Here is a 13,527-nt window from a genome sequence, read left to right as displayed (position 1 = left end):
TCGCACTAGAATTTTACTATTCGAACTATTCGAACTTCCCAAAAACAAATACAGTCACCGTTCAATTGAAAGTGATGCCTTCAGATTTTCAATATGCTTCACCTCATTACACTCTCGTATTGCGGCAAAGCTGCCTTTCAAGCTCCGTTATGGTTGCACTTTGCCAAGAGACAGTCAACGTCTGATTGAAAGTGGTCCCTAGATTTTCAATATGCTTCACCTCATCACACCCTGGTATTGCGGCAAAGCTGCCGTTCAAGCTCTGCTACGGTCGCAAATGTATTAACTCAAGAAAACGCTGGTTCCAACATGGAGATGAAAGATGTGGCAGAGGTGGGGGCTCAATTAATGCTGCTTTGGACCTGAAATTTGGGCAGGAAGTCCGAAAAATCGGAAGCCAAAGCTTTTTAGCATCCAAAATTTTAGATGTTCTTATATATCGATGTCTACGAGGCAGATTTGGAACTCCGGACTTGAAGGGAGCGCACCCTTGTCCACTACATCCGTTGGGCTTCCACAGAAGTTTAGAGGAGGAGAGGCTGAGGAAATGGCATCTTTGCCTATCACGTGTAAAGTGTTGTTGGCAACACTTTGGTTGCACCAAATCATGTACATAAATACAATTCGGCCTCTACAATGCCTCATTCTTGATAAGACAACTATGAAACGCCACCCCGCCAGTGCTTCATCAACCTAGCGAAAAGAAACACTTTCATGTTGCTATCTCATAAAAATATGCTTAGGAATCCTCTCTAACATTTTTTTCTGCATTTCACTTCGAAGTATTTGAAAAATATTTTAGAAATATTCGAGAAATATTCGAAAAATATTCGATTCGATTCGCACTCACACTTCAATATTTGAATTCGCTTTGCACCCAAAATTTTGCTATTCGCACAGCTCTACTGATTACTACAAAACAAAATATAGGCCAAAAAGTTCTGGTTAAATTTTTGGCTAAATTCCAGTGTTCGTCAGTGCAGTCTCCCAGTTTTCAAAATTATTTTCTTTTATTTGGACAGCTGTGGTGTGGTACAGGTTATTGAAACTTTTAGGTTCAGGCTCCTTTAGAATAAGTAGTTCTTAGTAGTCTGTCTGTAGTGATTAAAAATATTTACACATGAGTGGATGTTGTCAAAACTCCCATCATGCCCAGCTGGTATGAGAACTACATACAAGATGGCATCACTATGCACTTTTGTTTATGTGTCCCCGGCCTTTATTCAAGGTAAGACTGGCTTTTCTGGTGTTGTAGAATGTAGAAGGATATTTTACTAGCACAACTATAATTATTTTCCCCACAGCATGGATGAAGCTACAGAAGCAGAAGAGAACGCAATGGGACAAGTGCTGAATACGTGATTCAAACAGCGTTCCTAAAAAGCCCTGGAGACAAATACTAGATCTAAATCAGACCAGCAAGGGACCACGCTAGCGTGGTCCTGTGTTCCTTCCTTGCATCCCTGTTCCAATATGCTGGTAATCACATATTATGATCCGTCTTACACCAAGGCCACTCACCTTGAAGCCAATCTCTGGCTTGTGACAAACTGGGCACAAACAAGCCAGATGAAGGGGTGCTCGACCGATGCCACACCACTTATCCATCTACGCAGCAAGAAAGAAAGAAAGAAACAAAAAAAGAGTCATCGCATATAACCCCTACCCTCCTTTACAACAGTCCAGGGAAAGAATGCGTGCGGAAAAAAACCGTAGTATATAGGCTGAACCACAAGAGTGAGCAAGAGCCTGTAAACAAATTTTGTGTGCTGCTGGAGTTTCAAGAGATGTTGAACTTGCGTTTTTGCTTTAAAGTACCCGCATAACAGCGCTTTGAAAAATAGACTGAATCCAGAGATAAAGCTGTTTTCTTTTTGGCAAGTAAAGAACCAACTTTTTTTTTTAAGGATTTGTTAACATCTGGCAGTTGTGTCAAAGTTTCTTGCAAATTCAACTAGTATTCATGCAATTTGCTTTTAAATTATTCAATACTAATTACAATTTACATTGTCTCCATCTCCATTTTAAACCAAAAAATTAATGTTCATTCAAGCCCAACAGAAGGTGATCTTACAATCAAGTCAGGGAGACCCTCTTCACGAGATACCTAAGCTCATAAAGGCTAAGTTGAAATGGCACAGACATGTAGCAGCTATGTAATAGTTGAACTTAAAATTTGTTACACAACTGTACTTTCAGCCAACGTTCAAGACATATGCATAATACACTAGTTCTAACGTAGGGGCAAGCCCGCAGTATTATGGAAATGCAATGCAATGTATATTACATTACTGTATTATAGAAACGTAATGAGTGGAGATGACAACTACTATACTGCCTATGAGGCTGGTGAATATCATGCAGCAGAGAAGGAAGGCCTGCCTAAAGAAGGTGAACACCTTCAGGAGCATGTTCTGATCAAGAATGTCTGGAAAATATTAATAAGTGGGCAAGGCAACAAGTTCAACAGAAATATCAACAGATATAATGATATAGGATAATTAATGAATTAATTATGCAATTAACTACTGGAGTTGAGAACAACTCAGTTTTATGGTAGACTATAAACAACACCGTGACGACCAGCTCCAAATTTGTTTCGTCCATTTGCCGGTCCTTAACAAACACTTCTAAAAATGGGGAGAAGTAATTGGAGTGAGGCAGAAGACTCTGAAGTGTTTCTACTCACACTCCGATGAAGTTTAGGCCGCCATCTTCAAGCTGATGTTTGAAGTGAAAGCAGAGGTGGTCCCCACACAGGGTGACGAACCTACAAGTGAAGCACATAGGCCACGATGATATCACAGTCATGCTCGTCTTAAGATTCGCGTTTTTTGTTTGTTGCCACAGCTCAAATGCAGTAAACAGTTTTGCAGCACAGGTTCAATCAGAAGTCCAGAAAGACACGTAGTACATTTCACACAAACATATACATAACGAATTGTACAAAATTAATTGCACCTTTTAGTATTTCTGTAACTGATTACTTTTTTTACTCACTAGATCTCACTGTAATTCAATTGCCTTTTTTCAGAAACCAATTATGTATGTCATTACGCTACTTTATGACTCAGACAGGCAATGACAGGGGATACAGCTTTGGGAACTTGAATTTCGTGGGAACCATACAGTAGAACACGTGCGGCCGTGCCTTGCCTTGTGGACACATATTCCACTAGGTGCTCAGCATTGGTTTCCTCACATTAATGCTCAACCAGATATTGGCTGACAATTTAACTTTTGCACAATAATGGCTCAATGGCGGTTGATGCAAGGAAATTGGCTATGGATAAATTCTCCAGTTTTTCAGTGCACCTACCGCAAGTTCCATATTCGAGCATCAAGAACATCGAAGCGCAGTGCTTCATGGAAGACCTAGACATCCGCATTGCACCTATGAGTAACGACGATCTTGTATACAAGGTGTTCGTACGTTTAAACACCATTTTTTCCTCCACTGAGCAAATAAGGTATGTTTTCAGTGTCACTGCCAGTGTCTTGAAAATAAAACAAAGAAAGATGAGCAACGAAAAATTTGAAACAATTTTCAGGAATGCACTGAAAGGTGCACTGGAAGTCAGGCCGGCTCATTCTAGTATTTAGTACTCTGTTTGTACAGCATCAATAAAGTTCAGGAGGAAAGTAATCAAAATGTAATTGATTACATTTTTGCAATTGTTCAATTACTTTCCTGGGTCAGTAATTGGTAAATGTAACAAATGACAATTTCAATGAAGAAATCGCAATTGTAACTGGTAATCTTTTCCTGTAACATGTACATGTTCAATCTCAAATGCGCTTTTGTTCAAGAGGGTTTCAGTTTAAGCTAGCTGAAACAATTCAGTCATTCTGGCACTAACCACATTTGCAATCTCATCGCATTCAATTGCACAGCTAAGACCCAAAGGTAATACTAGTACCCAAAGTCAGGCAGCGCTGCGGCATGTGGCGAGGACAGTGTATCTTGGACACCGCTCCTGAGCACTGGAATCGGGAACAGGGGCACCAGGCGCAATGGAAGCATAGGGGTCACCGCGCTCACGGTCAGGTCACAGGAGGGACCTTTGATACGGGCTGCCATGTCAACAGTGACGGCCAGACTGAAGCCCAGCCCACATTCCAGTGATGCATAGTGCCAGGCATCCTCGAAAGTCTGTGTGCATACAGCAAGCAAGAGAGAGCTGTGATCACTGTAGCAAACTATGATTGACTGATTGATTGACCGATCAATTGATCAATCAGTTGAGCCCCACGTCCCAAGAACAACATAGGTGCAATGAGTGCACATGGCAAGCAAGAAAGAGAGAGCTAGCTGCGATTACTGTGACAAACTCTCGATTCACTTCACAAAGGCCCTCAGATTTCAGTGAAGGCTAGAACCCAAGTGTTATTGATTATACCATCGCTAGCAGTGCCCAAGAAACATTGGAGACATGAAGCTGAAATTCACTTCGGCTTTTCCTTCTTTAACAGTTTTCACTGGTCCTTAAAGGGCCCCTCACCAGGTTTGACAATTTTGAGCTAACGAGCGCAATGCATACACTGGGCGTTCACAATCACGTCTGCCAAAATTTGCAACGCTACGTGCCGTGGAAATGGGTCAAATTTCAAGGTGAACGCTGCTTGCCCTTCCTCTCGCGGGTGCGCGCCCAGAGATCGAGGGGATGACGTACATGAGAAAATGGCCCTTCGTAGATGGTAGTGCTATGACGTCGCTCCTCTACGTAGACGACTGTGCTCTGACGTCGCCAACAGTAGCACGTGACACTGCGATAATTATTTGACACAACATGTGTAGTTTGTGTAATTTGTTGCTTGAACAGATTAATAAAACTTGAGAGAAATAATGGGACACACAAAGGGAATGTGTGCGTCTTCTTCATTTTTTTTTGTGAACTGCAGCGAGATGCGGGGCTAATCTGCCTCCCTTTCCCATGCGTTCGTGTCCCCGTGGTTAGTGCATCGAGCAGACGCCAGCCCTGGAAACGAAAGTAATGTTCTGGCACGTTCGAGCACTCATTATGCTCATTTATTCTACCGCGTCCAAGTAAACGTTAATGCAGCACTGGCTCATGATAACGCCACTCTCGTGCCTGTACAAATGTCACAACTTTCATGCCTGTCCTGCAGAAACAGGCAGTACACCACAAAGAACGCCGACACAACGCCCACGGCCGCTACATAAAAAAAACAAGGTAGCGGTCGTGCAACGCCGCTCACGTGCTTGGGCTGGCTCGGGCACATCATGCGCACGTGACCATGCATGCGCATGACGTGTTCATGCGTATGTGTCAAGTGAAGAGCGCAGGGAAGGGATTTGGCTTGCGAAGGCTACACGGGGCGAGTGGCAAGGGTTTGAAACTCACCTCCTCGCATCATGGTTTCGCGCCGCTACAAATTATTGTTTTTCTCAGCTCATAATGAACGAATTTGAAAAATTCTTGCGGCATACTGCTCTTCATTCGGCACACAACAACTTCCAGCGTCTAACTAAAATTTGCTATGTGGCCTGGTGAGGGGCCCTTTAAAGGGGCTTTGCACCCCAAGTTATGCCTTTGTTCATGTTACACTTTTGCTTACTGCTAGGGTACCTGACAGTGCTGCCGCAGCAATGAAGGTATCGAGATAGAGGTCACTCAGATTCTGCAACGTCGCACACCAACAATTTTCAATGGCAGATGTGATGCTGAAGGCATGTGACAGGTATGCCTAAGCTGGTCATATTTGACTGGTTCGGTGTGAAAGTCATACTGTAAATGGCAATGCTTTACATGTAGTCACTCATGTAACAATGAGATGTGTCTTGCATATTTTAAGGCTACCCAGAGGTTTCGGCAGTGTGCAATATAAATTAAAAACCTTTACAACTGACGTCAAAGGTGTGCAATCCAATGGTTTACACATATCTCTGTTGTATTCGCATGTGTCATGTTGGAACCAGCCGCTATTCAGGGTCTTGCAATGTGTTTCATCATAAAGGACGACAAATAGCACCGAACCTAGTCATATGGGGGCACCTAACTAGAGAGCTTTAACTTGTTTCATTCGTCAGTACATGTACGACAGTTGTTTACTGGTACACTAGAGATAATCATACAGCGTACAGAACAGCACTGGTGGTGCCATCATGAGACAGAACTGTCAATTACAGCATACATAAATAACATGGCAACAATAAAGTTTTATGCACCTTGCAATTATTGCAAAGACATTGGAAGCAACAATCATTAGCATGTACAGCTTTGTCTTTTTAACACGCAAGTGTTTTATGCCGGGGTCCTACAAGTAGATATGTTACGGATATGACGTTGATGAAATGGACGCCAATGGGTGAGAAAGAAAAAACCAAGAAAACGATCCGCCACTGGGAATCGAACCCACGACGTTGCGGCCGCGAAGGTAAGAGCCCGACGCTAAAGCAAATAAGCTACCTTGGCAGATGCCGGACACCTCAAGAACGCGCCTTATATCTCACACATTCTCTCTCGCACGGTGCTCTCTGTTGGCGGTGTGGGTAGGCGGGGCGGAGCGGGGCGGTGCCGCCGTCTGTGAGAGATGAAAAGAAGTAATGGTTCACTATCGACACTTACTAGCGCTTACTCCGAGATTGCACGCGATATCGGAGGTCATGGTTAAAGCGTCTCGATACCAGCGAAGGACACTGGCCACGCTGGCGTCACCGAGGCACCCTAGACGCAGTTACGTTCTTTGCCTTTCGCTTCGTGTCAGCGTGCGCCAACTCATAGTAGTGCAGCTTCCACATGCACAAACGGGATTTCTCCGCCGCCAACTAGTTCGACTGCGAGAGCACCAACAAAACTGCTGCAATACGCGTTTCAGAAAGGACACGATTTCGACGGGCGAATGTCGTGCCTTGGTGGAGCGAGACGGAGGTGAGCGGGACGCACTCGTTTGCGGCTCAAGCTACGAACCTCTACGAACTAGGGTGCATCCACACCAAACGGTGCCATATCTGCCAAACACGAGTAGATGCTGTACAAGCTCTAATATATCACTACACAATAAGCACTACTTCTGTGTAGACACGTTTCACTTTCGTGTTATACCAATTCCCATGACGGAGGGATCAGCCATGTTTTTTTTGTCTTTATCCGGCAACAGTCGTATGACACAAATGTTCATGAAGTGCTGTTGTTGAAGACAGCTTCAGAAGACAGCTTCAGTGGTCAGCTAAGGTATATTGCCTTTCACAAACAATGGTTACGAGTTGTTGTGGAAAGGCAACAATGCCAAAACAGCTTAGGCCTTCACTGGACAAGCAAAATGTAAAATGATGGACCTGTTTTTGTCATTTGCTTTCATTTCCGATTTGTAAGTTCGATAACTCTTGCTTGCCTGCCTCAATTTTCTTAATATTTTTTTTACATTCATCTCTGAACCATGCGAGGAATGCAGAACTGGGTGGGTAAAATATAGGTTCAGGGCACCTTTAATGGGGTGTGACATGATGACCAATAAATGCAAACAGAAACCATCAACAGACTACAATTGTCTGAATTTTCATAAAGCAGTCCTGCCTACATTAGTGCACCATAGGAATCCTGAGCTTAGTGGGCAGCGAGGCACTATTTGTGCTAGCGACTCCAAGCACCTCGACTAAACGTCGCAACCCAGCAAACAATGTTTATTCTTACCATCAACTTAGCCAACCATTCTTCCTTGCTTGAATTAGTGATGCCATTTCCTTGGGTGGCCTTGTCAAACTGAAAATGCATTGGAATCCATTCGTGAGTAAAAGGAGACGGCAGATAAAACAATAGTATAGCGGACTTGAAATATTCTCACATAAATAGTAGCAAGAGTGCTAAACAACTAGTGTGAGGTTATCACATAGGTTACGAAAGTGATGTGTTTGGCTGTTAATACGGGAACTTGATAAGTAACAGGGCCAAGTATTTATTAAAGACCTCGTACACTGAAACATCACATAATGAAACTGACCATAACTGAATAGCATGTGCAATAGTATTGGCCTTCAAATAATACATAAGTAGATGGTGCCTGCATTTAGTCTACGAAATCTTTCAGCATCTTGCAGGCAACCATGTAACCTGAGAGGACATGTTGAGGAACTGCACTGGTTCTGAATGTTCTGGATCATGCATCATTTCCGGAGAGTGGTAATGACACCAATCTTCTTTTTTCACATCCAGCATGAAAAATGTCCATTCTGTTAGCTTTTTGTTGTGCGTCCACTCGTACTTGAAACGAAATATTTTATACGAATTACAGAATTTCAGAAAAATGCTGCAACGTCAAAGCACCCTCCATGGCTGTGTCCTCGCATGTAACTGCCATTAGATGAATAGCACTGCTGCCAATTTGCGCACAGCCAATTAACTGCTTAGATCAGCTCAGAAGTATACGAGTCCGTTAAATTTGTGCAACTTCGTTAATAAGTAACAAGAATGCAACTGAAGCTCACTTCAGATGAAGGTAATGAAACCTAGGATGCCTTATACCCTAGTTACAATAATATCAAACACAAATGACATTACAGTTCTATAATTGAGCTAACAAAGCCAGAATAAATTATAAGCATGACAACAAAAGTAATTCAAGCTCAGCAAACTCAGAAAAATAAAAACAAACAAAAAAAGAAAACATTAATGCAAGTCAATAGGCATACATTGACCTTACTGCGCTCTTGTACGCCTTGTGCACCGCCTATAGAGGCGCCACTGAAAGCCGCCTAGCGGGCGCCGCCGACAGTACGTGCGGGAAGCCGAGCAGACGACAGCGCTTTGCACAGCCTTGCTGTGAGGAGATGAATGAAGTTCGCGGCTGCTATTTCCCCTTCGTGCGGGCGTCAGACAACTAATTCTGCACTGGCAGCTGCAGGAAAGGCACGGGCCTCTACGAAAGTGGACTTGTGCACGATCTTTGCCACGAACGAGCGCTTAACCAAGCGCACGTCGCCGATTTCGAACGACGGCATGAAAGCCTGGCACCGACGGTTCGCGATAGAGCGCGCGCATCGAAAAAACAAGTATAAAAAGGCGCCGGGAGCTCGCCCGCACGCCTCTTACCCTCTCCGCAGAAGACGCCACCGACATGGCACCGACACAGCCAACGAACGCGAAAGATCGGGATATTCGAGAAAGCAAAGCCGAGCCAGCGGCGCCATCTGATTCCGCAGACGAATCGGTGAGAGGATCTCGCCCTTTCTCTAGCTTTCGCTGCGCTACGCACAGACGAATCATACGCACCTTCCTGAACCCAGGCGCGAGCCGATACAGGCAATGCAAGCGCAGCAAGCGCGCGGGGGCAGAGTCAGTCAGTGAGGAGTTAGTCGGCGATGAAGTTATGTCGTTCTAGTGATAGCATCGTTCGCTCGACCGCAGAAGACGTGTTGTTTTATGATCTAATGCTGTGAGTTAAGTATCAAGAGATGACAGTGACAAGTTTTGAAGAGGGTCGCCGAGAAGACATGTGATGACCGACTGCGGAGGAGAACAAACATCCGCGTGGAGTGAATCGTCATGCCGGTGAATATCAAAGGTGCGTCGCGCAGACCAGCGTAACAAGATCCAGCTATGAGGTGCAGCTCGTGGTGAACATCCGCTTTGTTTTGTTTACAAAGGTGACGTCTCAATCACTTCTTGTTCTTTCTGAAGTCAACCATTGCTGCATTTCTGTTTCTGTGAATAATAAATATAGAACTTAGCTTGTAATAGCGCGGTACATGTACCGCGCTAGTACAAGCTAAGTTCATGGATGACCAAGTCGCCCGAACTACAACGCTTCTGAAATATAGAACGTTTGAGCGAAGTGCCCTGCACGGCGGTCGAACCGAACCAACGCATGCTCAGGCTGATAACTTTGGTCGTCTACCAGTGTCAACATGATCGAGTGCACCCAGCGAGCACCGATATGACAGAACGAAAGCATTAGAACAAGAAGCGATGTGTTAACCCGCACAATGACGAAGCGGCTCGTCTTTGCCAACGAACAGCGGCGATCCATTGCTTTCGTCGCTCTTGCTCAGGAGGCCTTGCGGTAGGTGAGTAAAATTGTGTTCCGGGCGCGTTTTTGTACGTGTTTCAGCACTCCACTCCACAGCAATCGTTATTCGACATTCCTTCGAAGTTTCGGCCACCACACATACGACGAACGTTGCTTATTTCACTACGAAAACGTGAACAACGCGGAAACACATGTACAACGACGTAAGAAACCACGGCGGCCGTCCGCTTGCTTTCCCGAGAGCAATGATTGAGTTCACCGCCTATGGCGCTTCCGTCGGCGCGCACTAGGCGTGTAGGCTTAAGAGATTTGTAATGAACATGTGGGAAATGATACGAGTGTTCTAGGATAGTGCAGCTTTTCAATGAGTCTGGAACAGTAGCGTTTCTCCTGAAGGCAGTGTACAGTTGTCATTCTAACAAACGCAGTCTTTTGAAATGACGGCACCTTGCAGGGAACCTGGATGACATTTGGACGCAACGGAGACGAAGTGCAGCCTGGCACCTGGTCAAGTACGATGATGATGCCATCACTTTCTGAAAGCAAAGTGAAGTGCGCACATTGAAACATACAGCTGACACAGCATTTTATGAGCAATAGTACACAGGAACTAAACTGCACGTTATGTCATGAGAGCAGAGTAAATATTGGACATTTATAGCAGGTGGTTGCATTTAATGAGCCTTTAACAAATACTTCATGATGGACAGATAGGGAAAAATATCACTTTTGAGTGACTCCAGTTGAAGCTGCGCTGAACATTAATTTACAAGGTGTTGACAGCATGTGAAATGACCACAACATGACACAACCTGCAGTATTGTTACAACAATTCGTTATCTATCTGCCTGTCACCATGCACCTGTAGTACACGCAATGTCAGAGTACGAGACATAGTGTGTTCATCACAGTCAACTGTGATACCAAACGAAAAGCTTAATATCTGTGAAGCCTCAGAACACAACATGATATTCAGGTTTCTAGCCTGTACTTGCACAGTATGCAAAAAAAAAACATACTGTTGTGCAATGTTACAGGCAACAGTTGCAAACCGGTGAATTTTTTTTTTTCAGATGATACAGTCAGTAAATCTTTGCGACTGACTGCATACATCAATGTGAAAAAATGGTGTCGGCTAATAAATAGAAACAGCTACTTAAAAAATAGTAATATTTTCTATCATAAAAGTTTACAAACTTCTACATCTCAAGGAGAAGGTGCCCGATTCCCTTAATTGTAGGTTTAACAAGAAGCAGTTGTGTTTAATAACAACTAGGAGAGTGAGGACACTGCTACCGTGAATTGATGCGGTTTCTAGGCTTATAAACACACTGAAAGCTATTATTAACCACATATGTTGTCCAGATGCACAAAGGAAGATAATGTGTAAACTGGCTAAATGGAAAGTGACAAAGACATACTGTCAGAAACTGTGATGGGCTCTTTAATCTGAAACCAAGTGGTGTAAAAACGAGATGCTCTGGAGAGCACTTCAAGGAAGTTAGGCGACGATGACAGCGTTCTACAAAGAAACAAGTCTAAGGCACACAGAGGAACAGCAACATGAGAACGAAACAGTATGGTAACGCTACTTATTGGTTTTTCCGTTTTTTTTTTCCTTATTTAACTGGTCACAAAGCATGAGCAATGTTAGATTTAAGGTAGCAATCTCCATAGGTGTGTGCACCGGGGGGGGGGGGGGGGTGCAAAATCTGCCCCATACATTGACCCCCCCAGTCACCTAAGAGGGGGGCACAAAATCTGCCTCGTACATTGACTTAGCAAGGGGGGGGCGGGGGCGCTGCGATGAACCTTCGCCCCCCCCCCCCCCCCCCCCCTGATGGGGAACCCTGCGCACGCCTATGGCAATGTCCCTTGATATGCTAAACCACCTACGTAACTTTTTACACTTCTCGGTTAAAGAAGCAATTGTACATTATGGCAGAATTGTGGAAATGTATTTGTCTACTATCCGTTCTCATTTCAGTTAGTAATTTATAGGTGTGGGGAATGGGATATGAGAAGTAATGATAGACTATCTGCATTACAAAGGAAATTAATTAGATTCCTTAACTCAGGAGATAGTACTGACACGTCAATATTTATGTCAAAGCTTAAAATTCCACATTTTTGCTTTATTTACAACGTAAAATTGTCCACGTACATATATAGTGAACTTATGCGAGCCTGCAGTGCAATCACTCGTCACAACTAAAGCAACCACACCATTCGTAATTTATGCAAAACACACATAGTTATAGAAGGGGAATGCACAAATTATGAGATGCAAGCAATACGCTATCAAATTGTCAATATATGTAACAAGCACCCTGCCATTGCTCAAGAGATGCAGTCGTGTGCCACTCCTCAAAATCTTATAAATTCAAAATTCGGTCACTTTTCAAAATTCAAGAAATCCTGTAAATTTGGTTTCAATTAAGTGAATGGCAGTCTTTCTTACATACTGAGGTGATTGTGCCTTCTGCCTCTTTCTATTTTACATTTGTACAGATGGTTCCACTGTTAAAGGGAACACTTGTGTGCAGTGCATGTTTGGATTTCGTTCTCTTGCAAAAACATAGTGGCTCAGATTTGCATAAAACCGGTGGTTAACAGTTCCGCCTCTTTTTGACAGACTCACGCAGTGCATGAACGTTTCCCTGTCCACTTGCTGTTAGAGGGCCAGCAAAATAAAGGGTGCTCACTGGAGTGTCCACTTTAACAGTGGACCATACTGTACATTGTGTGGCAACTAAGCTATCTTCAAGTATATAAAAGGTAGCATTAGTACTTGCCATTGTGTAAATGAAAACATGTCATGTCATTTTGTTATATAACAAGTCTAACTATAGTTTTCAAACTTGTAAGACTTCTCTGTACTGTTTTTGATGATGTACACTCATGCAAACAGTGCTGGTACGCACAGCACAAACGGGATCCTGTCAGATTAATCACCTTCTTTTGCTCTGACCCGCAAGCAATGCCTTGTATTGTAAAAAGAAAAGAGAGAATCAGAATCAATGAATGAAAAATAAACGTGTGTACCCTTTGTTACGATAGATCTGGTCATTTTCAGCCAGCTTTGCCTAGAAGTATAAGCCAAGCACTGAAGGAAACAGTACCAACATACCAGCAGAAAACTGCACTGTGCCAGCCAACGAAGAGAGCACAGACTGCTCTGCACGCTTCTCTAAAGCTGTCCGGAATGCAGCATTCAACACCTGTTCTTTAATCTTGACAGCAGGTGGCCTGAGCATGAAGCAAGCAAAACTGCAATTATTAAATGTGCTTCAAAGAAGAACATCATCATCTGTGCCAGTACCAATGCCAGTGGTTCGTGTGTTGCAAATGCTCCAGCTTGGAGCCAGAACAACGTACTTGCAGAGCTCAGTTCACCAGTGAACTCTTCTCGCAAATCAACCTCTCTTCAATATGTCCTTCGCAGTACTACTGCACACAGCCTGCTTAAGCACAACTACACAAGCTATACCTAAGCATAAACGTTCCCAGCAAAATCTAAAGGTCAGTTTAGGTTGTCGT

At 43.7% G+C, this 13,527-nt stretch overlaps 1 protein-coding gene across 2 annotated transcripts in view; it reads right to left on the bottom strand.

Annotated features, from left to right (window-relative positions):
* LOC119404561 (SCL-interrupting locus protein homolog) overlaps nt 1–13,527 on the bottom strand; it is a 55,192-nt gene that overhangs the window by 40,839 nt on the left and 826 nt on the right. For both annotated transcript variants that reach the window (XM_049418927.1, XM_037671106.2), the window contains exons 3-8: nt 13,118–13,236; nt 10,435–10,523; nt 7,656–7,724; nt 3,921–4,153; nt 2,690–2,770; nt 1,522–1,608 (exon numbers count right to left, since the gene is read on the bottom strand). In XM_049418927.1, the coding sequence (XP_049274884.1) occupies nt 1,522–1,608; nt 2,690–2,770; nt 3,921–4,153; nt 7,656–7,724; nt 10,435–10,523; nt 13,118–13,236 (678 nt within the window). The remainder of the gene's footprint in view (nt 1–1,521; nt 1,609–2,689; nt 2,771–3,920; nt 4,154–7,655; nt 7,725–10,434; nt 10,524–13,117; nt 13,237–13,527) is intronic.

This window comes from Rhipicephalus sanguineus, chromosome 9 (genome assembly GCF_013339695.2).
Source record: "Rhipicephalus sanguineus isolate Rsan-2018 chromosome 9, BIME_Rsan_1.4, whole genome shotgun sequence".
NCBI classification, from domain to species: domain Eukaryota; kingdom Metazoa; phylum Arthropoda; class Arachnida; order Ixodida; family Ixodidae; genus Rhipicephalus; species Rhipicephalus sanguineus.
The sequence above is the reverse complement of the archived record's forward strand: the minus strand, read 5'-3'. Positions and strand labels throughout refer to the sequence as shown.